The 22,776-nt window shown below is 48.7% G+C and overlaps 11 protein-coding genes across 11 annotated transcripts; 5 read left to right on the top strand and 6 right to left on the bottom strand.

The window, feature by feature from the left end:
* Window positions 1-250: 250 nt before the first annotated feature.
* Window positions 251-1,955, bottom strand: ABOM_000140 (translation initiation factor eIF-2B subunit family protein; the record flags this gene model as incomplete). Its single annotated transcript, XM_022527270.1, has 2 exons — window positions 251-1,709; window positions 1,774-1,955. The coding sequence occupies 2 exons, from the start codon at window positions 1,953-1,955 to the stop codon at window positions 251-253; spliced, it is 1,641 nt and encodes a 546-aa protein (XP_022395056.1).
* A 538-nt stretch (window positions 1,956-2,493) lies between these two features.
* Window positions 2,494-3,085, top strand: ABOM_000139 (GFA family protein; the record flags this gene model as incomplete). The annotated part of the gene is made up of 4 exons (XM_022527269.1): window positions 2,494-2,601; window positions 2,669-2,830; window positions 2,881-3,001; window positions 3,054-3,085. The coding sequence occupies 4 exons, from the start codon at window positions 2,494-2,496 to the stop codon at window positions 3,083-3,085; spliced, it is 423 nt and encodes a 140-aa protein (XP_022394857.1).
* An 82-nt stretch (window positions 3,086-3,167) lies between these two features.
* On the bottom strand, window positions 3,168-3,854 carry ABOM_000138 (phosphoribulokinase/uridine kinase family protein; the record flags this gene model as incomplete). Its single annotated transcript, XM_022527268.1, has 1 exon — window positions 3,168-3,854. One exon carries the CDS (start codon window positions 3,852-3,854, stop codon window positions 3,168-3,170), a length of 687 nt encoding a protein of 228 aa, XP_022394858.1.
* A 3,448-nt stretch (window positions 3,855-7,302) lies between these two features.
* ABOM_000137 (uncharacterized protein) lies at window positions 7,303-7,591 on the bottom strand (the record flags this gene model as incomplete). Its single annotated transcript, XM_022527267.1, has 2 exons — window positions 7,303-7,447; window positions 7,509-7,591. The coding sequence occupies 2 exons, from the start codon at window positions 7,589-7,591 to the stop codon at window positions 7,303-7,305; spliced, it is 228 nt and encodes a 75-aa protein (XP_022394859.1).
* Window positions 7,592-9,356: 1,765 nt separating this feature from the next.
* ABOM_000136 (uncharacterized protein) lies at window positions 9,357-10,412 on the bottom strand (the record flags this gene model as incomplete). Its single annotated transcript, XM_022527266.1, has 2 exons — window positions 9,357-9,608; window positions 9,699-10,412. The coding sequence occupies 2 exons, from the start codon at window positions 10,410-10,412 to the stop codon at window positions 9,357-9,359; spliced, it is 966 nt and encodes a 321-aa protein (XP_022394860.1).
* A 1,851-nt stretch (window positions 10,413-12,263) lies between these two features.
* On the top strand, window positions 12,264-13,178 carry ABOM_000135 (uncharacterized protein; the record flags this gene model as incomplete). The annotated part of the gene is made up of 1 exon (XM_022527265.1): window positions 12,264-13,178. One exon carries the CDS (start codon window positions 12,264-12,266, stop codon window positions 13,176-13,178), a length of 915 nt encoding a protein of 304 aa, XP_022394861.1.
* A 1,216-nt stretch (window positions 13,179-14,394) lies between these two features.
* On the top strand, window positions 14,395-14,650 carry ABOM_000134 (uncharacterized protein; the record flags this gene model as incomplete). Its single annotated transcript, XM_022527264.1, has 2 exons — window positions 14,395-14,533; window positions 14,598-14,650. The coding sequence occupies 2 exons, from the start codon at window positions 14,395-14,397 to the stop codon at window positions 14,648-14,650; spliced, it is 192 nt and encodes a 63-aa protein (XP_022394862.1).
* A 1,002-nt stretch (window positions 14,651-15,652) lies between these two features.
* ABOM_000133 (uncharacterized protein) lies at window positions 15,653-16,748 on the bottom strand (the record flags this gene model as incomplete). The annotated part of the gene is made up of 3 exons (XM_022527263.1): window positions 15,653-15,903; window positions 15,953-16,586; window positions 16,644-16,748. The coding sequence occupies 3 exons, from the start codon at window positions 16,746-16,748 to the stop codon at window positions 15,653-15,655; spliced, it is 990 nt and encodes a 329-aa protein (XP_022394863.1).
* A 233-nt stretch (window positions 16,749-16,981) lies between these two features.
* Window positions 16,982-18,623, top strand: ABOM_000132 (O-phospho-L-serine:2-oxoglutarate transaminase; the record flags this gene model as incomplete). Its single annotated transcript, XM_022527262.1, has 8 exons — window positions 16,982-17,088; window positions 17,149-17,442; window positions 17,499-17,790; window positions 17,846-17,871; window positions 17,922-18,095; window positions 18,142-18,334; window positions 18,388-18,484; window positions 18,538-18,623. 8 exons carry the CDS (start codon window positions 16,982-16,984, stop codon window positions 18,621-18,623), a joined length of 1,269 nt encoding a protein of 422 aa, XP_022394864.1.
* Window positions 18,624-19,204: 581 nt separating this feature from the next.
* Window positions 19,205-20,815, top strand: ABOM_000131 (bZIP transcription factor; the record flags this gene model as incomplete). The annotated part of the gene is made up of 3 exons (XM_022527261.1): window positions 19,205-19,666; window positions 19,729-20,668; window positions 20,724-20,815. 3 exons carry the CDS (start codon window positions 19,205-19,207, stop codon window positions 20,813-20,815), a joined length of 1,494 nt encoding a protein of 497 aa, XP_022394865.1.
* A 558-nt stretch (window positions 20,816-21,373) lies between these two features.
* ABOM_000130 (MBL fold metallo-hydrolase) lies at window positions 21,374-22,249 on the bottom strand (the record flags this gene model as incomplete). Its single annotated transcript, XM_022527260.1, has 1 exon — window positions 21,374-22,249. The coding sequence occupies one exon, from the start codon at window positions 22,247-22,249 to the stop codon at window positions 21,374-21,376; it is 876 nt and encodes a 291-aa protein (XP_022394866.1).
* Between the last annotated feature and the right edge of the window lie 527 nt (window positions 22,250-22,776).

The following is a 22,776-nucleotide window of genomic DNA, read 5'->3' as shown; positions in this document are numbered from 1 at the left end:
AAATCACATAGACAGGATCAAATGCCCTGGACATCCCGTAGGGGCCTTTTCCTTTGCGTAATCTACGGTGGATGATATATGTCTTTTCATGTAGATGTGGTTTATATGAGCTTGTTGTTGAGGGCTACGTGCCATTTGAGAATAGCATGCCTGGTTCGACTTAGGACAGTCATGGCATGTGAAATGCTATCTACCTGCAGCCCATAGGCCAATCGATGGTCAAGTTCAACTAGCTGAGCGACCGCCATCATTACAAATTACTGAAGTACTGCTCGGCCTTCTCTGCCAGATTACGGGACTTCTCCTGAATACCATCCTTCCCAAGGACCCCCTCTTCACAGATGAAGGCATCCACCATGTCCAGAGGAACCCATTCGAAGTAAGTATTCGCCACTGTGACAGACGAATTCTCCTGCTCCGACTTGCTCCCTCTCATACCATTCTCTAGCACCTGCACGCCCTTGACACCGTCGCTGCGCCATGCACTTGACACCTCAAATGGATCATTGCCCTCGGCGAGTTCGTCGTCAATTACCCCAGCCGTTCCATTAACCTTCTCTATGTTGCTGAGCACGACAACCCGCACGCCTGGAGTGACATGCTTCGCGCTGAGCACCAAAGGCAGGGATCCAGTTTTGTTGCTGACACCCTTGGTGGCGGAAATGCGGTCCGCACCGAGCAGGATAATATCGACGTCTCTGGAGGCCAGTGCAGCTGATGCATCGGTGTACATCGTGATATGCAGATGTTTGTCGGGGGAGTTCGACTGTGATTTGAACGTCGACAAGATCGACGAGGCCAGGCTGGCACCCTCGAAAAGTGGCCTTGACTCGAGGACCCGCAGTTCAAGTGTTTGAACACCAAGCGCGTCGTATGCTTCCAAGATACTGTCCCGGATTGTGGAACTAGAGGATATAGTGAGCATGGTAAGCCGGTCCTTTTGTGTGCCACCGGACGAAAAGTGGGACTGAAGGTAGGAGACGAAGGAATGCTTGACCTGCTGTGCAGTATCGGCGCGATTCCTCAGGTGGAAATCGATCAGAGCCAGGATCCGATCCCACTTCTGCTCGGCACCGGTCTTCTGCTCCATGATCTCTTCTATCTCCGCTAGAACAGATAGCACGGCGTTCTGCGTGGCTGCACCCATGCTTTCCCGTCCGTTCTTGATGAGATGCCATGCCGCCATTCGAATCATGTCCCACCATTCCGCATCGAGGTGATTTTGTGTGTACACGATGAAGTCACGAAATACCGTGAGCGCTATTGCCGTCAACTCATGCGCGCCACTCTCATGGTCCGCTCGCAGCCGTTCCAGACCAGCCGCAAGGGCCTTTCCCGCTCGTTCGTTGGTTATACCCTCGAACCAGACTCTTCTTAAACTGTCTTGCAGACGCGGAACGGTGTTCAGGCTTTCATCTTCGAGCACCGTGCGAGGATCGTACCACTGCCACTCTTCATGTTCCCAGTCAGTCCGAATAGCCTCTTCCCCCTGGCCCCCTTCTGCGGGATCTTTGAGACGAAAAGCGAACGGATGAATGGTCCATTCTCGGCCGATGGACGGGTCGCTGAAGGTGAATGGCTTGCCGGTGCGCCAGAAGCTGAGATCCGATGGGGTGAGGGCGGTTTCTTCGCACAGTTCACGCCATGCCGCCGCGAGAGGGTCAGGATCGGACGGATCGATGCTACCGGAGACAGGAGCAAGGTGATGACTATAGGGAGAGTTATGTTACTGAAGTGGTACCAGGAACGGTTGCTGTGGAAGTCGCATCATACCGGTATGTCCTCACTTTATCGCTCCGCTTGAACAACGCTACGGACGGATTGGTAGACTGCCCCGGAGGGAAGCGAAAGATAAAGGAAGAGACGACAGCTCTCTTCGTCATGCTATGAGATTGTTGGGTTCCCTGGGAGCCCTGGGAGCCCTGAGCTTCTGTCGCCATTTCGTTGAGTGTCATGGTTGGGTGTGGAATAGATTTACCCCGCAGCAGACAATAAATCAATCGCAGACCTAACGGTCATAGGGCGTATTTCACTTGAGGATGCCTATGGATGCCATTGTATCGGTGAGATAATAGCAGATACATTAAGGCAATACGGCACATCCTATAAATATGGAAGAAATGGCGAATGAGAGGGTGGTGTGATACATTGTGATATGTTATGAGAGAAGAATGAAACTGGTCAGTGCGCATTGAGTGTCGGTCATGATCACATCACACCTTCATAACCCTAAGTTGGACGGATTCTCCAGCCATGGATTTTGCAGGAGACTTTGAGTATACCGTAGCTATAAATAAGTAAGATACCAGATGATTACGCGACTTTCCTCTACAACGAAAGAAATGAGCCACACAACAAAATATGACGTCAACTCTCCGGCGAGCCCTATACAACTCAAGATGTCGCCCGCGACTGAACTCATCTCTCTGTCAATTCAGCTGGCCAAACCTCTATTGTAGCTCCGTCCACTGCTTCCAATCACTCTCAAGAACTATGCCGACTTACCCTGGATCATGTTACTGCCGGGATATCCAGTACGAACTGTCCCTCTCTTCACCCGACGACGCACGGACTTCCCTGTGCCACTGTAAAAGCTGCCAAGTACGCAGACACGGCAATATGGCCTCTCTATTTTTTTTAATGGTGAATTTTACTAACGCAGGAACAGAAAGCTTTCGGAACAAACTACGGTCTAACCGCGAAGATCCCCAAAGACGCTCTCCGACTCACTAAAGGCGCCCCAAAGGAACATGTGGCCGATAATGGGTCGGGATCACTGATTCATCGCGAGTTTTGCTCGAATTGTGGCAGTTTTATCTGTGAATATGGGGTAGGGATATATGACGTTATGCTGGCAGGATTCTGTGTTGACGCTCGTAGGATGCTGTCAAAGATCAGTTCCGCTACCTGTGCGTTGGGTCCTTGGATGATCCCGAGGCGCTGCCACCAAAGGGCGAGTTCTTCTGCAGCTCCAGGGTTACCTGGATGCCAGAGATTCCCGGTAACTCTTCCATATCACTCTCCATGATGCGTGTGGTTGCTAATGAGCTCAGGCGTGTTTCACAAACAGAAGATTAAGGAGTGAGAGGGTTGCAGTCTAGACATAAGTCGTTATATACAAATGTGGTGCTGTTTATGGTGTAAATAGGAAGGCCAATAGAAGCAAGCTATGGTGATTCCTCGGGGATGCTATGGACCACCATATCAGGCTGGATCAGCTTGTCCCGGATTGTAAGCGCATTCAAATAGTCGTTACTGTCGACCCGACGATACCCATCTTCTATCGTTTTTTCTATCCCCGCGCTGACGTGACGCTTCGCCACACGGTCCCGTGCTTCTTGCAGATCCGTGTCGACGAATACACGGTAGTCAACCAGTCGTGCGATGTCGCGCCATTCAGGCTCATCCAGGAGGAGGTAGTTGCCTTCAATGATGAGGATCGACGCGTCGCTCGATATCATGATACTATCCTCCACTGGATCTTTGGTTTCGTGATGGAAGGCAGGCGCATAGATGGTTTTGTCGGAGAATGTATCTGCCCACTGCCGTAATTGGTGAACGAAGGAAACGAATCGGGCAGCATCAAAGGTCCACGGCGCTCCACGCCGGATATATGCCTCTTCACTATTCGGAAGCTGGTCTAGTGTCGCCCGCGACAGGTGGAAGCCATCCATAGAGACCAGCTCAGTCTGGATAGGGGTTTTCCCTGAATTCAAACGCTGCGCAATGGCAGCTGCCGTTGTTGTTTTGCCAGAGCCGGGCACGCCGGCGATGGCAACGAGATAGCGCTTCTTATCATGGGTTTTGGCCCGGTGGCGAATGATGTCCGCGATACGCGTGTACTCCTCCTCCATCTGTGTGTAACATTAGATGCGCGATTTACTTTCAAATAAGGTTATAGAAGAATGCATGTTGTGTCAGCGTGTAGCTGCGTGGCGACTCACTATGAATAATCGGTCCTCAGCGGTCGTGCAGACGCGTTAACCCCAACGACCCGACAATTGAATTGTTCGTCAAGATGGTAACCCAAACTCTGTACAGCACGAGCTCAAATAGAAAATACCCCATCTTTGAAGTATGTCTGGGGGTGTGGAGAGACCGGCTCACAGTGCTCCGACAGCAATGACTTCAGTTTTACGGAGCTCTGTCCACCGTCACCCGAGGTTACTCAACGAGACCCTCTCTGCAGCTTAGAGCATCAGGTAACAAAGGTCTCGTGTTGAGATCATATGTAGGCGCTGGCGGCTAGCCGAATTTCTTTATCTCCGAGTAGTCTTCAATGTGGACGGATCCCAGTATTGTCTGGGCCCGTCAATTATCCGTAAGGCGCAGAAAACTTACTGATGACAGCGTGGGGTGTCAGGGATCATGTGAAGATTATATATATATTTTTTTGCAAGGATTTCTTGCTGGTGTACATCCAGTCTCCCTTCCTAGAGTGCATCACCAGAAATTATATCTTTAATTAATCTGCGTGAAGAGAAGAGTGACGCCTATCTTATCACGGCGGTTAAGAAAAATGTAAATTAATTTAATGTCGAAGCTCCCCCAACGATCATCCGCTAGTGTCAATCTCCCGTGAGCGCAATACTGTTTCTGTATGTGTGGAGTGCGGCTTTTTTGAACGTCTAGTCGCGCGCAAGGGAGGCAGGGGCGCCACATAGAAGCATAAGAGTTGCTCATCCAGGCAATGTGCGCATCGCGGTCGCTGTAGATCGCAGGCAACACCCCGCGATTCACACGCCTTACATGGAAACGTTGAACGTTTTGTGTCCTCGCTTCCTTCTTCACGCTGCTCAGCGTCTAGACTTGGCTCTGACGGCCAAGAAGCATTCCTGTCTTTTTGACGGCTCGGCGGCTCCGCAAGGGCGGGGTGGGCTTCTGCGGGACTGATAATCCAGGATGACCATAACCATTGTGAAAAACGTTGAACGAAACATTGTTTACTACAGTCACTGCTTCGGATGAAGGTGCACGACGTAGGGCTATCCACCCTGTTGGCCATGACGGTTGATTTCATCAGACTGATTTCGGAAGAGGGTACTGCGGAACAGGAACCGTCGTCTATGTTGTCACGATTAGGCGGGAATGTAACTTCAACCACCGAAAAAGGGAATGTGCCCCTTGGAAGAATACCCACCGGTCAGGGGTTTTTTCCCCCCCTCCTCTCTCTCTCTCTTTGCCTTTCTTTCTCGTTCAAGCAGAGATGGCCGGGTGCACTAAACCGTGTATGGCTAGAAATGTCGAAGTAGGCCAAGGTATCAGAGAGAGTTGCGTGGGAGAGTATTGAACACTGTGGGATACTATCTCCAATAGTACATAAGGAGAGGATGAAGAAGTGACACGGCGCGGAGAGACGAGGGACAAAGACAAACGATTTGGAGGAAAGAACAAAGGAGGAGGTGAATGCCCGAAGAGGGAGTTTAAGGGAATCAACGTATATCCATGGCCCTTGGCAAGAATGCCAAGTCACGGTGCAAGCCACGGTCTGGACCTGTGATCATCCATCGTGTGGTTGCTGCCAGCGCATTGATCAAGCAATCAATAATAGTCGAATAGTCAAATGGATCAATAGATTTGCATTTCAGACAGGCAAAGATCAACATTACGTCAACCACCTGACCGTGTATGAGTCTCGTATTGAGGTACCTGTACCATACATCGTTGGAGGGTAATTTATGTCTGTCTAGGGATAGACTTGTCCCGTATGTAGGTGCACCTTAAAAGATAGTTGGTAAGATACCGGTAGGGCTGCGGTATGAAAAGAACCAGTTTGACCGGGTAAAAGTTCCGAGACCTCATATCCAATCGATCCCGACAGGGACTAGTCTTACCCCCATTGCCATTTCAGGATTCTGCGGTGGGAATGGAGAATCCACCTCCGATCTGATTTTTATCGGCCGTTAGATTTTTTACTCGCTTCTCCAACTGATGGGGCTGATATTGGCGGGGACTAAGTAGAATCAGGTGAACCCAAGGAGACCGTGACGTAATGATTTGGTCTGGCTTGCTAGCATAATTAAATGGTGTCTTCTTTCTATCTTCTATGTTGTTGGAGGCTAGTACTCTCACTGGTGTTGTTATCAATCCCCCTCTCCTTTCCTTTCGTTTCCTTTTCTTCTCTTACTATATTTTTGTTATATTTGGAATCATGATTTCGTTTGATAAACAGCCCGCTATCGGACCTTGTCGGACACGCATCCATGTCTGGTGCCCCTTGATTTGTGCATTATTCCCGCAGTTTGACGCTTGCTGCAGGTCCAAGCGGCCATGACAGGGCTCTGTTCTGACCACCCTATAAGATGGCTTTTAATCTTCCATTTTGGCTTGGACGATCACATCTCACCCCACGTCCTTAAGTAACACGAATTATTAAATCTCTATCAAAATACTGAACGGTAATTGGCCGCCATCAAGACTAACATGAGAAGCACGGACGTTCCTCTTCCCCCGCGGATAAGCTTTCCCCGTAGTTGAATCTCAGTCAGTCGGTCCATCTATCAATAGAATTGCCCTTGTCCTTGTGTTCAAGAAGTTTGTCATACTGTGCCTTGGCCGAGAACTCCGGAAGTATCACTGCAACTACTGAGTAACATTGACCGTTTCATGCGGATCACGACTCCAATTGTAATATCGCAAAAGGGCAATACAATACTCCATAACGCGGCTGTACCCGATCCCTGCTCCTAGGCCCTACACGAGTCCTTACGCAGTATATGAAGTGTGGAACGCTTACCCCAAAGCCCGGGAGTCCGAGACCGTGACGGCAATCCTCTCGGGACTCGGAAGAGCGCGTCTCGGATCGTGTAACACTATTGTGACACTTGAACTCAAGGTGAGAAAAAAAAATCAAAGTAAAAAAGGTAAAAATTCAATATTTGCCCAACTCATTGACTTGCACTTGGTATTATTTATCCATTAGTTAGATTTTTTTGTCACGGAATCCGGCAACTCCTTCAGATTTCCCCGCATGCGCCATTCGGGTACTAGTATATACTAACTAGTATACTGCGTACTATCAAACTTTCATCACTGAAAGATAAATTGATGAATCCCTTTCCGGTAATTTATACGTCACACAGATGCGAGTCATGTAATCATATCCAGACTGAGGCGATATCGTATTGTACACCTTTCACATTGCAATAGCAAGTACGGAGTATGGCTATCACTCTTCCAGTTGATGCACTACATCTGAATCTTCGTCTGGAGCGTTTCTGATCGTATCAGATGGCCTGGGATCGAAATGAACACTTAATAGATCAGTATGTAATGATCAGAAGCCTCGAGAATAGAAACTGCTCACACCCTGAATCCTTCTACGGCTGGTATCGGCTCCTTAGTCTGCTGATGGCCAGTGTGCGACTCTTCCAAAGTTTGTGGTTCATCGTCGTGTGTCTCCTCGGCATCTCGAGCTCCCTGAGACGCACGGCGACTTCTCAGTGCACTATTGGACTCGACATCGTTAACTTTGTCTATTCCCGCTCCCCAGGGTGTCACAGACTTACGCTTGATAGCTACGCATGGCATGTATCCTCTGTTCAATAGAGGATGCAATTTCGTTGTCTTCGTGTGAATAAATGTAGGACATGGTGGGTATCTGACTTATTTGCTTGCCTTACACATTGGAACATAAATATCCGAGGCTTTACAAAGGGAGTGGATGAATATATTATACTGGCTTCACGTTACCCGGTGCACCAGATAGCAGGTCTCATGACCACGACAACGTTCCAGGCGGATTTCAATTCTGTACTACGGACGACAGAAAACATATCTACCCTCGCATGGCCATTGGAGCGGATCTCCATTGGAATTGCTTCATTGCTGGATCATAGTGGTATGACGCCCATATTTTGAGTACCGGGACGAGGTCGAACCGGAATGTCAACCATGGTTCATCGCTCATTGGGCCTGTAATGGGCTGACCTCTCAAGTGTACGCCTATCACAGCAACGTCCATGGCTGGTTCACGGCAGACCACCAAATGTGTCCAGATAGAGAACTCCTGCAACACCACCTTATTTTATTCTTAGACTCATATTACCTTGGGACGACGAATTATTAATAATCAAGTCAGTGTGGCCGAGTGGTTAAGGCGATAGACTAGAAATCTATTGGGTTCGCCCGCACAGGTTCAAATCCTGTCGCTGACGTTTCTTTTTGGATTTTTGACGACCTTTTATTCGTTCCAAGGGCATAAATAATGTACTCTGGAGCAGTTCCCTTCGCATTGACCACTTTTGTTAACGCGGGACTTTTGGTGTGATAGCAATCTTTGGCTGGTCTTGCCTCTTAATGGTAACAAGTTGAAAAGTCTACCAGAAAGAAGCTCACCATCATCTACGTGACACTACGCGATACTGCACAAACATGCGTACCACAGCAGATGCTTCTGTGCAACGATGCCATAATCTCGCAATCAAAGGCAACGCGCCAGGCCTCATGGTGGAAACAAACATGGCCTGAATTGACCTTCAAGTCAGCGATGTAACCAGCCCTATCTGGGATCGAAGCACTGAACTCATCATTGGTATAACGGCGAGAACAGGAAAGAAGAGTAATTACTGAATTTCACTGGGAAGTAACCGAAACTGAGCTTGAAGGACGCAGCGTGGAGCCCTAATTCTTACATCGACGGTCAAGGTAGGTCTGCAAAGTACGATGGAGATTAACCATACGGGAAAGTCTGCGGTTGAGAATGGCAGAGGCAACCGCACAAATTCCCCATGCAATCGGCCTTATCGAAGATATTGCTTAACAAGGAAAAGAGACGAAGTGTCTTCCTAGACACTGCTACAGTCTTGAAGGGGGATCTCAGCGGTCACTGGAATAGATCCCGAACTGGTATAGAGGGAGGACGTTGTCTACTAAGGATATAACGTAGCCATGGGACTCGACACAAACAGTGCACTCTGCACTACACCGTACTCCGTAGTATAACGGGAAATTAGTGGCTGCCGTGTCCACCAGCAAAAAAGTCAAAAAGAAACGTCAGCGACAGGATTTGAACCTGTGCGGGCGAACCCAATAGATTTCTAGTCTATCGCCTTAACCACTCGGCCACACTGACTTGATTGATAAATTAATCAATTATTTTGCTATAGAGAAGAAAGCTTAGTGGGAGTTCTTCCAACTACATGATTAAACCATACATTCCGCACATACAAGCTTTACATTGGCTGTGTTACACTTGGATTTGTTTGTACTGGAGCAGGATAAAAGAGTCTTGAAATCGCTGAAGGTAAATTCGCCAAGATCCTTGAAAAAGCTTATCATGCCTTGTTTGGGTACACCTCTGTATTAATCAGAAACTAACAAGTATATCATCTCGGCGTATCTCATTTAGGCTACATCTAGAGCGCTACCCAGGCGGCAGCTATAAGAATAGCCATAATTGAGGTGTGCGGGCTGGTGCTAAGCATGGATGCTGAGTTCTTAGAGCCGTTCTCCTCCTCTTCGGGGTTCTCTTCAGTTACGACTTTCAAACATGTCATCTGGGAAGAGGCTCTATCCACCAGGCTATTATTGCCCTTGCCAATAAATACAGTCAGAACCGGGGTAATTTTCCAGGCCTCTTGGTACATCGAAGACGCAGAATTGTTTCCCTGCATCATAGTATCGTATGTCAGCCTATGCTTCCAGGAAATATATTCGACCCTAGAAAAGACGGGTCAAATTTTATATATATCACGTACCATAGCAGTATTCTCCGTGATCAGGGCCAAACCATCAGACTTGGGCTTAATAGGCCAACAATCCGTCGAGTTCTTCACTGTCGAGAGATCCCCAAACGAGGTAACGGTAAAGTTCCCCAGACCCTTACCCTTCCCACCGAGATCCCCACACCCCTCAAATGTATTCTGCTTTAGCTCGCGCTCCAACGCCGCGCACACATCCCCAGTCGAAGTGGTATTAGTAACGCTGCGCGCCCGCTCCGTAAGTGAATCGATACACCTCTGCTCAATGACGTCCGGACATGTACCACGTGCCGCTTGGACATCGGTGATGTTTCTGTCCTTGCCTGTTTTTATGGGGCCGTCGAATTGTTTCTCAGGGGGGTCGTTGAAGGTCACGACACAGCCGCTTAAGTCTTTGACGTCGAGTTCTGACGGCGTTCCGAGGTAGTATGCTGAATTGAACGGCCGCTTTCCATCGTCCCCTTGTGAGACATTGACCCCCTTGATAAGGGACAGGCCTTCGAGTGCTGAGGGAACATTGGGGATGCGAGCTAGACCGATGCCTAGAAATGTCTTGTCGCCGACTGTGCAACGATCATAGGAGCTTTCCTTGGGACATGATACTTCATCACAGCCTACGAGGCTCTCAGAGAGCTTGGTATCTGCAGCAAGGCCATCGGTAAGAAATAATGAAAGGAGAAGGGCAACGTTGGCTGGTTTCATGTGGACCATGGTGTTGTTGCGTTACTATTGAATTGTGCTAACTTTAAGAAGGCTTGAGAGGAGAAGTCTGGTACTGAGAGTATCCTACACTCGTCAGAGTCAGTATATATAACTATTTTATGTAAGGTACGGAGGTTTATGTTTATTGAAATAACATCAGCCCTAATTACCAACGGCGGAGAGCTTGGCGTACCTAAGGATGGCGGAGCACCAAATCGGGTACAGCCGCAGGGTGAGATGGCTGAACAGGTATCGATCAGCAGCACTCAGGGCTAGGCCGACATCATACGGGGTACCTGATGTCTGCTGGCTTACATCTTCGGGGCAAGTATTGCGAGTTGATACTGACATGTAGACGATGTCACGAATTAAATGCATCCCTAGCCCCATCGTGAGGCTCTGACAGTAGCCCTGCCTCCTTCAGCCACTTCCTTGATTTCGCCCCTGACTATGGAGAGGATAAACGAGTAGCATTGGCCTGATTGGGCACTTCGTGAATGATGAACTCTAGCTCGCTTCGGGAAATGCCCCGATCGTCTGATTTCTATGCAGATCGGAAGTTTCGGCATAAATATTGCTTGCTATTATTCATGGCTTCCCCTGTAGTCCGCTTAGCCGAGACGAGTGAATAAAATCACCTCATGAATGTGAGGTTTATAGCCCTATAACTGGGAAAGCGTCTTATATTGGCTACCACAGAGTTTCAACAAGGCTTGCTTGTAAGACAGCATGTAGTTGATGCACAACACAAAACATTTGTGCATAAAATTAGAATACTCCGAGATTAGTGGATCCTTTGGGGGCCGGGCAATATTGGCCAAGAGTTCGAACTGCCAAGCTACATATCTCGAGCTCCAGTTATATAGTTCCGTGAGGACTGAATCCTCTGGAGTGCTTGCGACAGACTCACTTGGAATGATACGGCGTCGGAGGGTTCAAGATGTACGTCGTTAGCACTATAGGTTTTCCTGGATTGCATTCGAATAAATGGAAAACGGCTGTATACAGATGTAACCCTGCTACCACCTCGCAGAAGAAGACTCTCGGCAGTTTGAAACACACACGGAGTGATAGAGCCAGGAGTTACTGCTCCACACTGTATAAAGCCCTGCGACTGACGATGACAAATCGAGTCTTCGCAAATGGAGTAAATAGCCTTGAGTGATGAGAGAGTACAGTTGGCAATACCTCGGGAATCCTGACCATAGTCTCATTCGGTCAGGATTAACTTTTGTGTCCGGCTCTGGCTCAACCGTCAATGTTCCCGGTGCGCTTGATGATCCAAATGGGCCTACGAATGCTGGAGGTGACCTGCCAGATGTGTGAGTGAGCAATTCACTATCCCCGAATGAAACTAGTATAGGCTCCTGAGTCCTACTAGTATAGTATCTATGCTATATATGGGGAACCTATTACGTGAAAACATTCATTATTTCAACGCAAATTGTATAATTAGTTCAGATTAACGATTTAAGATTCTCAACCTTAAGATTGTTAATTTAGATCCACTTATTAGTACAAATTACATAGACAGGACGACTTTGGACTTGTGAATAGTTATATGAAGAAGATATATATATAATAGCCACCATATTACATAGCTATAACAGGAAGTAGCTGAAATAGGAAGTAGCTCCAATACAAATTACTCTCGATGGATTATGGTGTAAAGTATATGAATGGTGGAAGAATTGGTCATCCATGATGATTATCCCGTGTATCTGCTACGGCTTAAAACCCGTGAACAAACCCTGGTATATAAGCCAGGTAATAACCAGTTCCTAGTCTGGTATTCTACACATACACTTCATCAACTTGCACTGCGTTCAGAGAACACCGTCCAAGACCACGTTATCCACCATGCGTATCGCTATAGCCGGAGCTGGCGGGTTAGCCAGATACATCAGCGATGAATTTCCCAAGCATGGCCACTCGGTAGTCATTCTAACTCGCAGAGAGAAAGAATGCTTCCGCAACCGCCCACACATCACCCAAGTACTCACCGACTACTCCGTTCCCTCCATAGTGACCGCACTTAAGGACTGCGAGATGCTCATATCTGTGATACTAGCGTACACGGCGGAGTTTATCGACGTCCACCTGAACCTGATCAAGGCATGTCAACTTAGTCCGAAATGCAAGCGCTTCATTCCATCCGAGTTCTTCGGCGACATAGAAAACTACCCCGACCTGCCAACGTTCTACTATGATACACGAGAACCCATCCGGAAGGTCTTACGCGAACAAACAGAGATAGAATGGACACTGGTCGTCAACGGCTGGCTAGTCGATTACATCGTGCCGAAGAGGAACCTGTACCTCATGGATATCGGTGAAGCATTCCCGATAGACATCACAGGGAACCAGATTGTTATTCCCGGGACGGGAACCGATGCAGTCGATGTCACCACCGCAAGGGATCTTGCGACGGCGTTGGCACTTTTAGCTGATGCTCCTGTCTGGGAGCCGTATGTGTATGTATCTGGAACGAAGACCTGCTGGAATGACCTGGCACAGTTGGTTCAGAAGCGGTATCCGGCGATGCGTGAGGTCAAGCGTGTTGGCTTGGGTGAGCTTCTGCGGACGATTCAAAATTCGACTGATCCAGAGGAGGTGTTGCTTGCGCATTATCAGATTTTTGTGCCTTTGGGTGCTGTATCTCTTGATCCTGAGAAGGTTGAGGCACATCGGCGGAAGTTCTTTGCTGGGTTGGAGTTTAGGTCTCCGGAGCAGTTGATCAACGAGGTGGATGAGAATCCAGATAAGGTTGTGTGAGGTTGAGAGTACTGAAGTATTTCAGCGAGTCAATTGTGGAGAAAACCTAGGAAGCCTGGTTGCAAGCAGATGTTTGACATAATTACTTGTGGCTTACTTGTTTCGGCCAGGAGAGCAAACCTGACCTTGCATCAGAGTTCCCGGAATCATGGGGCGGCTACCGTAACTTGGAATGACAGTCCTGAGGTGAACAACATTAAAATGTTAGGATGCATACGGTGATTATGGTGAATGCTTATTGCTGTGGTATGTTTATTTGTCACAGGAAAGCTGGCCATCTGTTGTCAGCCAAATAGAACCATCCAGTATAAATATTCCCACTTCCGTCGACTATTAGTACCGGTTTCTCTGCTCCCACATAAACTGGTTGTATGAATAAAGAATCTGCAGAAGCCTTCCAAATAAAACTATGCGTATCTCATCCGAAGATGTCTGTGGAGTTTGTTTCTAAATGAGCAGAGTCTGAAATGCAGAATCTTGTATGCCTGGATTACTGATCATTACTCCGCGTGTCTTGTTGATAGCGACCCCAGTGATACAATTGTCCAAGCGCTAGCTTAGAGTTCAGGAGTAGAGCACTAGAATCACGCAGGTGACAAGTAAGACGCCGGACTGTTATACCTGCCCAACAAAGGCTAGTAAGTCCATTTGAGATGTCGTATACTTTGCCAAGCACGTATATGGGTCCCTCTGGGAAGGTGAAAAACACCGATGCAGATACCTAGTCAATTAGCTCAGCCACAGGGCCTTAGTTTCTTTAGTAGATAGACCGCTTCATGTGGTCTAGAACATCAAAACCTAAGGCCATACACGCTTTCACTTGATCGTTCCTTGCTGGGTATAAGGGTTCCTCATGCAGCCCGCAGGGTTGAGGTAGATGTTGCTAGAGCTTGCGTAAGCGTGTATCCTTTCCATGGTAAGCTTCACTGAGTAGTATTCCGAAACCATAACCAATCTTGCTTAAGGTCGGTGCTACCTTGGAATTACGCCACTTTACCTATCTCACTACTGAGTATTTACGAATCATAAGCTTCCTTTTACGTTAGAGAGCCTGGGTACTTCTATCCTGGCAGGGACTTTCTTAATCCATCATCATTCATAGTGAGACTCAGATTCCATATAAGATAATGCTGAGATCACACGTCTAACATTGAATTTCCCCAACCAATCCTCACACTATTTCGTCTAACCCTCATACCCTGGAAATAAAACCACAATGTCCATGCCCAAAACCCCAACCAACGAAGAAGAAGACTGCATTGACGACAAACCATTCGAAAATGTGTCCACATCATTGCACCTAGACAATGACCCCAACATCTACCTTCCCCCGGAGCAAGATATGGAAGACAGAGGTACGACTTTTCTATCTATCCCTACAGACCACTACATCCATAAAGTAGCTAATAGGCATTCTAGACGACATCAACGACGAGCATCTTGATTATCTCGGGGATTTGAACGACGTTTAGTGAGGTGCTGAGTTTGGGCTGATTGTTCTAGTTTGATTCGTGTATCTTAAATGATGTGCTGACATGCGGTGCTGGGCTGTTAGACATCTCGGCGTTTTGATGACTATATTGTAGTTATGAAATAGTATGTGAAATGGTATGCCAGTATTCGGTTGGCTGAGTGTTGCTGTATTGGGTAATAGTTGATCGGTAGATGTAGTTTGCCTTTTCCATGGAAGGGTAACCGATTGACTTGCTTTGCCGATGATTGAAGTATCTTGTATGTACAGATATCCGTGGCTTGAATAACTACATTATCAAGACTTGGAGATACTTAATTCCCCGCTGCGTAAATACAAAAGCTATATATTAAACTCGGAACCTGTTCATATCTAAAACTTTTCCTCAAAGCAAAAGATATTAGTTGCTCTTTTTCGCCAAGCAATTAAGGATAATGCCCCAATTAGAAGAATATTTCTACAGATCGGATAGCCCGATGTCCATGTGGATGTCCCACCATCGGGGGTGGAAAGAAGGTCACCAGAGCGAGAAAGAAGCTGCTTTCCGGAGCTATACGTCGGGAATCTGGGAGTTTGACGAAGAGCCGCGGCCACGATCTAATACAGAACATCATTATAGTGGTTCTGGACTGCATAATGGAGGATGTAGGGTTTCTCCCGCTGTTGGTGGCGTCCGGATGATGGCTTACATGGCTGACGGTGGACACTGCAGATGTTGGGGATTATAATGATTACTTCAATCATGATGATGAGGATTGATTCTGAAAGAGGGTTGAGAAAGAGTGTCTTACATTCAAGGCGAGGAGGCCACATTTTTGAAACAGGAGAGGGTAGGATTGATGATGTGTACGAAGCAAAGCTTGATCATTTCATTCAACTTGAATTTCCTTGGGACAGTTTATGTTTTCTGCATTAAAGCTTATCATAAGAATGCCGGCGAGTGCACTAAGTATTTCTGTTGAGAACTGACAAATATTCCAGCCAGGAATTTACATGCAAACAGTTATTGATAGCTTCCCCATGCTTTTGATAGGAAATATTCGAGCTTAGTGGTTTCGATATCAGGAAACCTCGCATTTAACCGATTTTCACGGGGCAAATCAAACACCCCGGCGATAGTTAACCGACTCACTAATGCAGTAGTCTCCTTAAGCTCCTCAGCAGAATACCCTGTGTCGGCAGGCATTGGAGGGATAGTGACATCTCCTTCCTTGATTCGATCTGCGCTGTCGTAGACAACCTGGAACTTCTTGCCTAAATGAAGTTAGTGTGATAGGCTATCGGGGAAATCTTCCGGAGATACCTCGTAGCTCTTCAGCTAGCTGGAGGAGCTGATTATATGTAGTCTGAGAGCCAACAATAACACTAAACTCGGGCCAATCCTCGGCATCCAGCAACCGTACAATAAACACAGCCATGTCGTACGTATACGTCATGCATATAACGTCGTTACCATCACCCGGAATAGCTGCCTGGCAGCTGGCGATGTCTATGCCAAATGTGAAGGGTTGAAGATTAGTATGAACAACGGGCATCCCCCAGTAATCCATGAAGAACCCGGGGATAACTCTGGTAAATTTAAGAGTGGTAGTTTTGAGTAATTCAGCGGCAGCCAACCAGTACTTGATACTTGGGTCGATCGAGAGGAGACTGTGGTTGTTAGCTAGGCGCAAAAAAGGAAGGTACTCTTGGGGAGTATACTCTTCAGTTTGAATAAACGAATATTCACTGGGAATGAACCGTTTGGTGGCTGAGGATTGAGCTGCAGCGTTGATCAACGTGAGCTGGGATTGAGACGTTTCATCGGAGACAATCCCGATTGCAGAAATAACCGTGTGCACTCCATGCTGGTCTAAGGTGCGTGCCAGCGCTGTGGAGTCATTGTAACCTACTTGCACCTGTTGAATCTGGTCAAGCAAAGGGTCTGATTTGGGTACCTGGGAGATTGGTTAGCTCTTGAATATAATTCCGGAGCTACCGTTTTGCATCCATACCCCACGAGTCAGCAATATGACTTGATGTTTTGCTTGCTGGACCAGTGCCTCGACAATGGTCCGACCAACACCGCCGGTACCGCCGGCTACCGCGACAATGACCATCTTTATCTTGTGTTTTCACACGCTGCACTGTGTTCGAAGGGAACTATAGATGGGGGGTGCGGGGGAACCTTTTGCCGGCTGATAAAAGTGCTGATTAGATCAACCGCGGGGCAGTCACCTGACTGATAAGATGACTCACCCGCCGATTTTCCTCCGAACGAGTGGAGGGGTTCTTTAAATCCGTTGTTGAGAAAAAGTACCCAGATCTCGTCCAGCCAAACGCCAATTGCAATATGAAGAGAGAGGATATTACCTACATGGGTGCCGGCCCTGCGGCCCTGCCCACCGACGTCTTGGCCCAAGCCGCCGAAGCTCTGCAGAACTACGAGCAGACCGGCCTGTAAGCTCCGGACCTGCATTGCTGGAATTGAAGCTATAGAAGGTATTCTGACTTTCCTAGGGGTATCGCCGAACACAGCCACCGCAGCGAAATTGCAGCCAACATCTTGAACACCATGAAGGCCAACCTTACGAGCTTCCTCGATGTCCCCTCGAACTACGAGATTTTGATGATGCAGGGTGGAGGATCGGGCCAATTCGATGCGACGGTGTACAATATCGTTTCGGCTTGGGTTGAAAAGCAGCGCCAGAAGATTGTGAAGGAACTCGGCGAAGCCAGCGAAGATGATGTGGTCAAGGAGCTCCGCAAGAAAGTCGAGGCGGAGCTGCGATTGGACTACTTAGTTACGGGATCGTCAGTCTCCGATCGCATCCATTGAGTTCGTTCTGAGATACTAATGGAAGGTGCAGATGGTCGTCCAAGGCTAGCCAGGAGGCCATCCGCCTGCTTGGACCCGAGTACGTCAACATTGCCAGTGACTCCCGAAAGGTCAACGATGGAAAGTTCGGCAAGATTGCCGATGAATCGACATGGAAGCTGAGCCCCAAGCCTACCATGGTCTATATGTGCGACAACGAAACGGTGGACGGTGTCGAATACCCCAACTTCCCCAAGGTCCTTGAGCCGACCGGCTCGGAAGAGGGCCCGTTCGTGGTGGGAGATTTCTCTTCCAACATCCTCTCCAGGCGTATCCCCATTAAGGTATGGAATCCCCGGTTTTATACTGGTCAGTGATCAATTGCTAACCGCGAGTCAGAATTACTCTATTGTGTTCTTCGGAGCGTAAGACTTCCCTGATCCCTTAAACCCTGAACAGAAGCTGAACCGACTAGCCAAAAAAATCTGGGCTGTGCCGGAGTTACTGGCATCATCGTCCGAAAGGACCTGCTCGTCTCGTGCCCCCCAACGATCCTTCGCAAGCTTGGGCTGCCCATTGCCCCCACGATCCTTGACTACTGCGTCACTGCCAAGAACAACAGTCTCTACAACACGCTCCCGATCTTCGAGTAGGTTGCTCCTCCGTCAGTTCTGGATACGTCTAACGCTGTCTAGTGTTTACTTGGCAGGCCAAGTTCTTAAGAAGCTGCTGGCTACTTTCCCCGAAAAGGTGGACGGACAGCAAGCGGAGGCCCAGAAGAAGGCCGATATGATTTATGAGGCGGTGGACGCGTATCCCGAAGTTTATAAGGTTGTGCCGGACAAGAGTGTGCGCTCCCGAATGAACGTTTGCTTCCGTGTGATCAAGGTATGCTTTCTATTATGCTATTGTGGTTGGTTGAGATGGTCATTGACATAGAGTCCCAGGGCGGCAATGTCGATGAGGCCGAGAAGGCCTTTTTGAAGGGAGCCGTTGAGCGCGGGATCACCGGGCTGAAGGGCCACCGCAGTGTCGGAGGTAAGCATGCCCTGATGCTCTACCCCATAACGACATGGTACTGACGCGGATAGGTATTCGGGCGTCCAACTACAACGCCGTTCCCGTTTCGGGAGCCGAGAAGCTTGTTGCGTATCTGAAGGAATACGCCCAAGCGTAGCTTATTAGACTCGCCCCATGTTTTGACGTAATGTAATAGTCTTTCGGAGTAGGTTCTGTTATATATTAGAAAAGTTTTCCACGCCATGGCATTTGATTTTGAGCGCGATAGAAATGTTCAAACGATCTCCATAGCCTAGCTCGAACTGGACTAGGGACCCCGTTTACCCTATTGACACCAAAGGGGAAATCTTCTAGAAAGGGGGCAAGACGATGCTTGGCAGTCGGAATGGTTGAATAATCGAAAATGAGAGGATTTCGTGATTAGTGAACACTCCGAGCCGAACGTCCCGCTCGCGAATCAGGTTCGGGAAGACGGGGTTTCATGAACAGTACGAATGTTTAAAGTTGAGGGATTTCGCAACCTAAAATCGCACCAGGATTGGCTCTATTTGGATCTTGCCCAATCACTGCAGCGTGGCAATGGCTCCCGATACGCCGGACACTCACGCTAACGGCCATTCTAAAAGTAGTTCCTCCGACTGGCCTGATGATTAAATCTCTCCTAGTATCGATCGTACCGTTTTTCTGCTTCTCGACTGATCCGATCGATCTTCACTCTTCACCTTTTGTCACAGCATCATGGATGGAGGAATGCAGCTCCAGACATATGAGGGCTTTGGGGACCCCGACGCCCCTCTCCTGCCGTGGGATGAGATTTATCAGAAAGTTTTGTTATCTCCACGCTTCCGACCGTCGCTGCTGGAGAGCTCGCTCGCAACCTCCCAGCTTACCTCCCTTCTCTCCGCCTCCTCATATCCCATCCCCGAACCATTCTATCAGCACGGACAGTTTCCACCAGAGGGCTACGGCGCCTCATTACCTGTACCTAATGGCTTTCTGCTCTCAGGGTCCTCCGCGGATGGAGAGCGCATGATGAGCTTGGATCGACGGACGCCACCTATCGACGCGCAACGAGCGACTCAGAACGCCCAGAAGACAACAAAACGTCAACTGAATGAGTCATCTGATGCACCAACTGCTAAGAAGCGTGGTCGCCCGCGTAAAACGATGGATATTCGAATGGGCGAGGACCCAGAAGAAGTGCGTCGACGATGGTGATGTCACCTCGTGTGAAGTATTGGCTGACGAAAAGGGTCAAATAGCGACGTCGAATGCAGATCCGCCTGGCACAACGAGCTTACCGTTCTCGCAAGGAAGCCAACATCACATCCCTCAAGGGTCGTATCTCTCAACTGGAGGCGACACTAGAGAAAATGAGCTCCGCAGTCGTCTCCTTCAGCGATAATCTGGTGCAGTCGGGGGCTCTCTCCTCGCACCCCGACATCGCGAGCCACTTGCGTGATACAGTGCAAACGTGTTTGGCATTGGCAAAGGAGGCCAGCAAGGATGGCGAACCCGAGAGTCCGGACACCTCATCGCACGGTGAGGACAGCACGTCGTCAGCTTCAGCGGGACCGGACGGCACGTCAACCGATCACAATACGAGCCCGCGTTCTCACGCCGAACAGACCACTCCTCCGGAGAGTGGTCCGTCAAAGCCGATTTCCCCTTCCTTGTCTGAGCCCTTAGAGCCTTCTGCTATGGATATTCCTCTCTTCATCGAACAATTACACCTGGCTTGTGTATATCAAGGGTACTTGGTGCTCTCGAACCCGTCCGTTCCTATGTCTCGCATAGAACGTCCGTTTCGGTTCCTTTTTACCCTCATGGACAGACCCCATCTGACTGCAGCCTTTGAAGCATTGTTGCACGCTAAATTGAGCCAGAAACGATTGGAGGAATGCTATGCAGGGGTCCCGTTCTTCAAGCTTGGGGGTGCTGGCACCCACTATGAACGATCCACTGGCAAAGCTCAAGAAGGTGAAAAACCTTTATGTCGCTACCAGCAATGGGCTACGATCCACGATCCTCTCGCGCGATTTTCGCCTGAAATCCGACAGGAAATGGAGGGAGATTGGTTTGATATGCAAGACCTGGCGGGTTATCTCCGAGAGAAAGGAGTGCGCCTATTCTCCTCTGCCCCTTCAGAAACGGACCGAAAGTCGGCTCGGACATCCATTAACGTTACCCGGTTCACACAAAGTAAGGCCCTCCGGTTCCTTTGTTGATAGAGTTGAGTCTCTAACTTTGATCACAGCTTTGATTAGTAGAGGCATATGTTTGGGGCGCACACCGGGATTCCGACGCTCCGATGTGGACAGTGCTCTGCACGTCTCGGTATGGACATGAAGGCTCATAGAAGACATTAGTATCAAAGCCTCCCATCGGCAGTTTATGCTTTACGATCGTCGATTTGATACCCGAGCTCTCAAATGTGGTCTGCTGTAAACATATCGCCCTGCCCGTCCACATGTGTATGGTCAACATGATCTTCGTTGCTCCTGCGAGTGGGTCAGCAGCTATGGCATTGAGTGGACAGCGCAGAGCCTTGCATCACTAAATCCTTCAGGAATCCATGTCGAGGATCAGATACCCACCTTTCTTTCTGTCACAGATATGGCAGGTCACCGATACATGTACGAGCACAAACATTGTCCTGGCTGGCCCAGGATGGGGCTGTCAAAGCATCGGAGGCTTTGGTGGCTATATGGCCTCACCGGCACGGTTTCCCTGCAGCTGATGGACTGCCACTGAACCCTCGACAGAACACACTGTCTGCTATTTTGCATACTGCCGGAACAGTCCCGTAGAAGCTGTCTTCAGTCTACAGTGAGCAGCTACAGATTCAGCCGAACAAGCTCCGATTGAGGTCACTTAACTTCATGACTCAATGTACATATATTAATTTTAAATCCGAGATTCCTTCAATGCCTGGAAATAGCCCATGGCCCCCATTATAAGTGCACCGGTATTGTACCGATCGGGATACAGCTTGGTCATCGCTTCCACAATCTCTCTTGGAGACTTGGGCTTCTTCTCTAGCACATTCGCAAAGTCTCTGATGTACTGCTTCGTGTTGGCGAGGTGCCAGCGGCCCAAAACCTCCCCCTCCTGGCAATGGCCAGGTACCACATACAACGGATCCAGAGCTTCGATCTTCTCCACTGCTCTTATCCACTCCTCGCGCTTGGCGGTGGTATTAGCCTCAAATAGCATCTGGTGCACCTGTCCATACACTATATCTCCACATACAGCCAGCAGCAGGTCGGGGACCCACAGCGCGGTGGAATCGTAAGTGTCCGAGTGTCCAACCTCGATAGCCTGGAACACCCATCTGTCTTGCAGCTTAAACTCGTTGCTTCCCGGCAGCGGTTGCGCCAAGACGAACGGTCTCGCGATCTCTCCAGGGAATCGCGATTCCCATTGAGTGTGATAGTTCTTCTCTTCGACCTGCTGCTTCATATGCTGCACGGTGGCGGCCGTGGCCACTGGCTGGGCCTCTGGAAAGCGCTGAAGCAGCAGCGGGAGACCGAAGAAGTGATCGCCGTGGCCGTGTGTGATGTAGATGTACGACAGCTTCCGCTTCGGCGCGATGCGGTCGATCCAGGCTATCAAGTCCTGTGTCTGTTTGATGGTGATGGGCGTGTCTACCAGGACGGCCTCGGTGGCTGAGTACACCAGCGTGCAGGAGATGGGGGACCAGAGCCCACCGCCGCTTCCTTTGCCAGGCGTTTTGAAGGGGGTCGGTGGGGCGATGTATACTGCTGCACGGAGGGAGGACATTTTCGTTGATGGCTCTGCTGGTGGATATAGTATGTAGTAGTAGAGTTGAGAAGATGATACCATGGCAGTCAAGACATTGTCACCATGACCATATTTATAATATCCTCAACCACAGTGAACTGCCTTCTCCTGTCCATCCTGATAGAATCCTGAATGCGGAGACCGTCCGAGGTTGTGGTTCTTGATCACTAATCCTCATTTCATATGCGACATTCTTATCCCGATACAACCGTTAGGGCTACGCAGCGGACCAGTCCCAATCACCCGAGACGATTCTAAAAGATCAAGCTTATGTGGAGACTTAGATACCCCAGTTTCCATAGATTGGGTTAAACATCTAAATTGGGCATAACGTCATAGCTCTATATCACTAAACTAAAAAACATTTACCGATTAGAGTTCGGCTGTTGACTGATTAATGATCAGAGGGAAATCATAGTTTTGTCAGCGCATAGAACAGGCTGCACATACATTCATATCTGAAAAGAAAGATGATAGGCTACCACTGGCCAGTCGATATTTTTAGG

This window comes from Aspergillus bombycis (assembly GCF_001792695.1).
Source record: "Aspergillus bombycis strain NRRL26010 chromosome Unknown contig00001, whole genome shotgun sequence".
In the NCBI taxonomy this organism is placed as follows: Eukaryota; Fungi; Ascomycota; class Eurotiomycetes; order Eurotiales; family Aspergillaceae; genus Aspergillus; species Aspergillus bombycis.
This window is presented reverse-complemented; position numbering and strand designations above follow the sequence as displayed.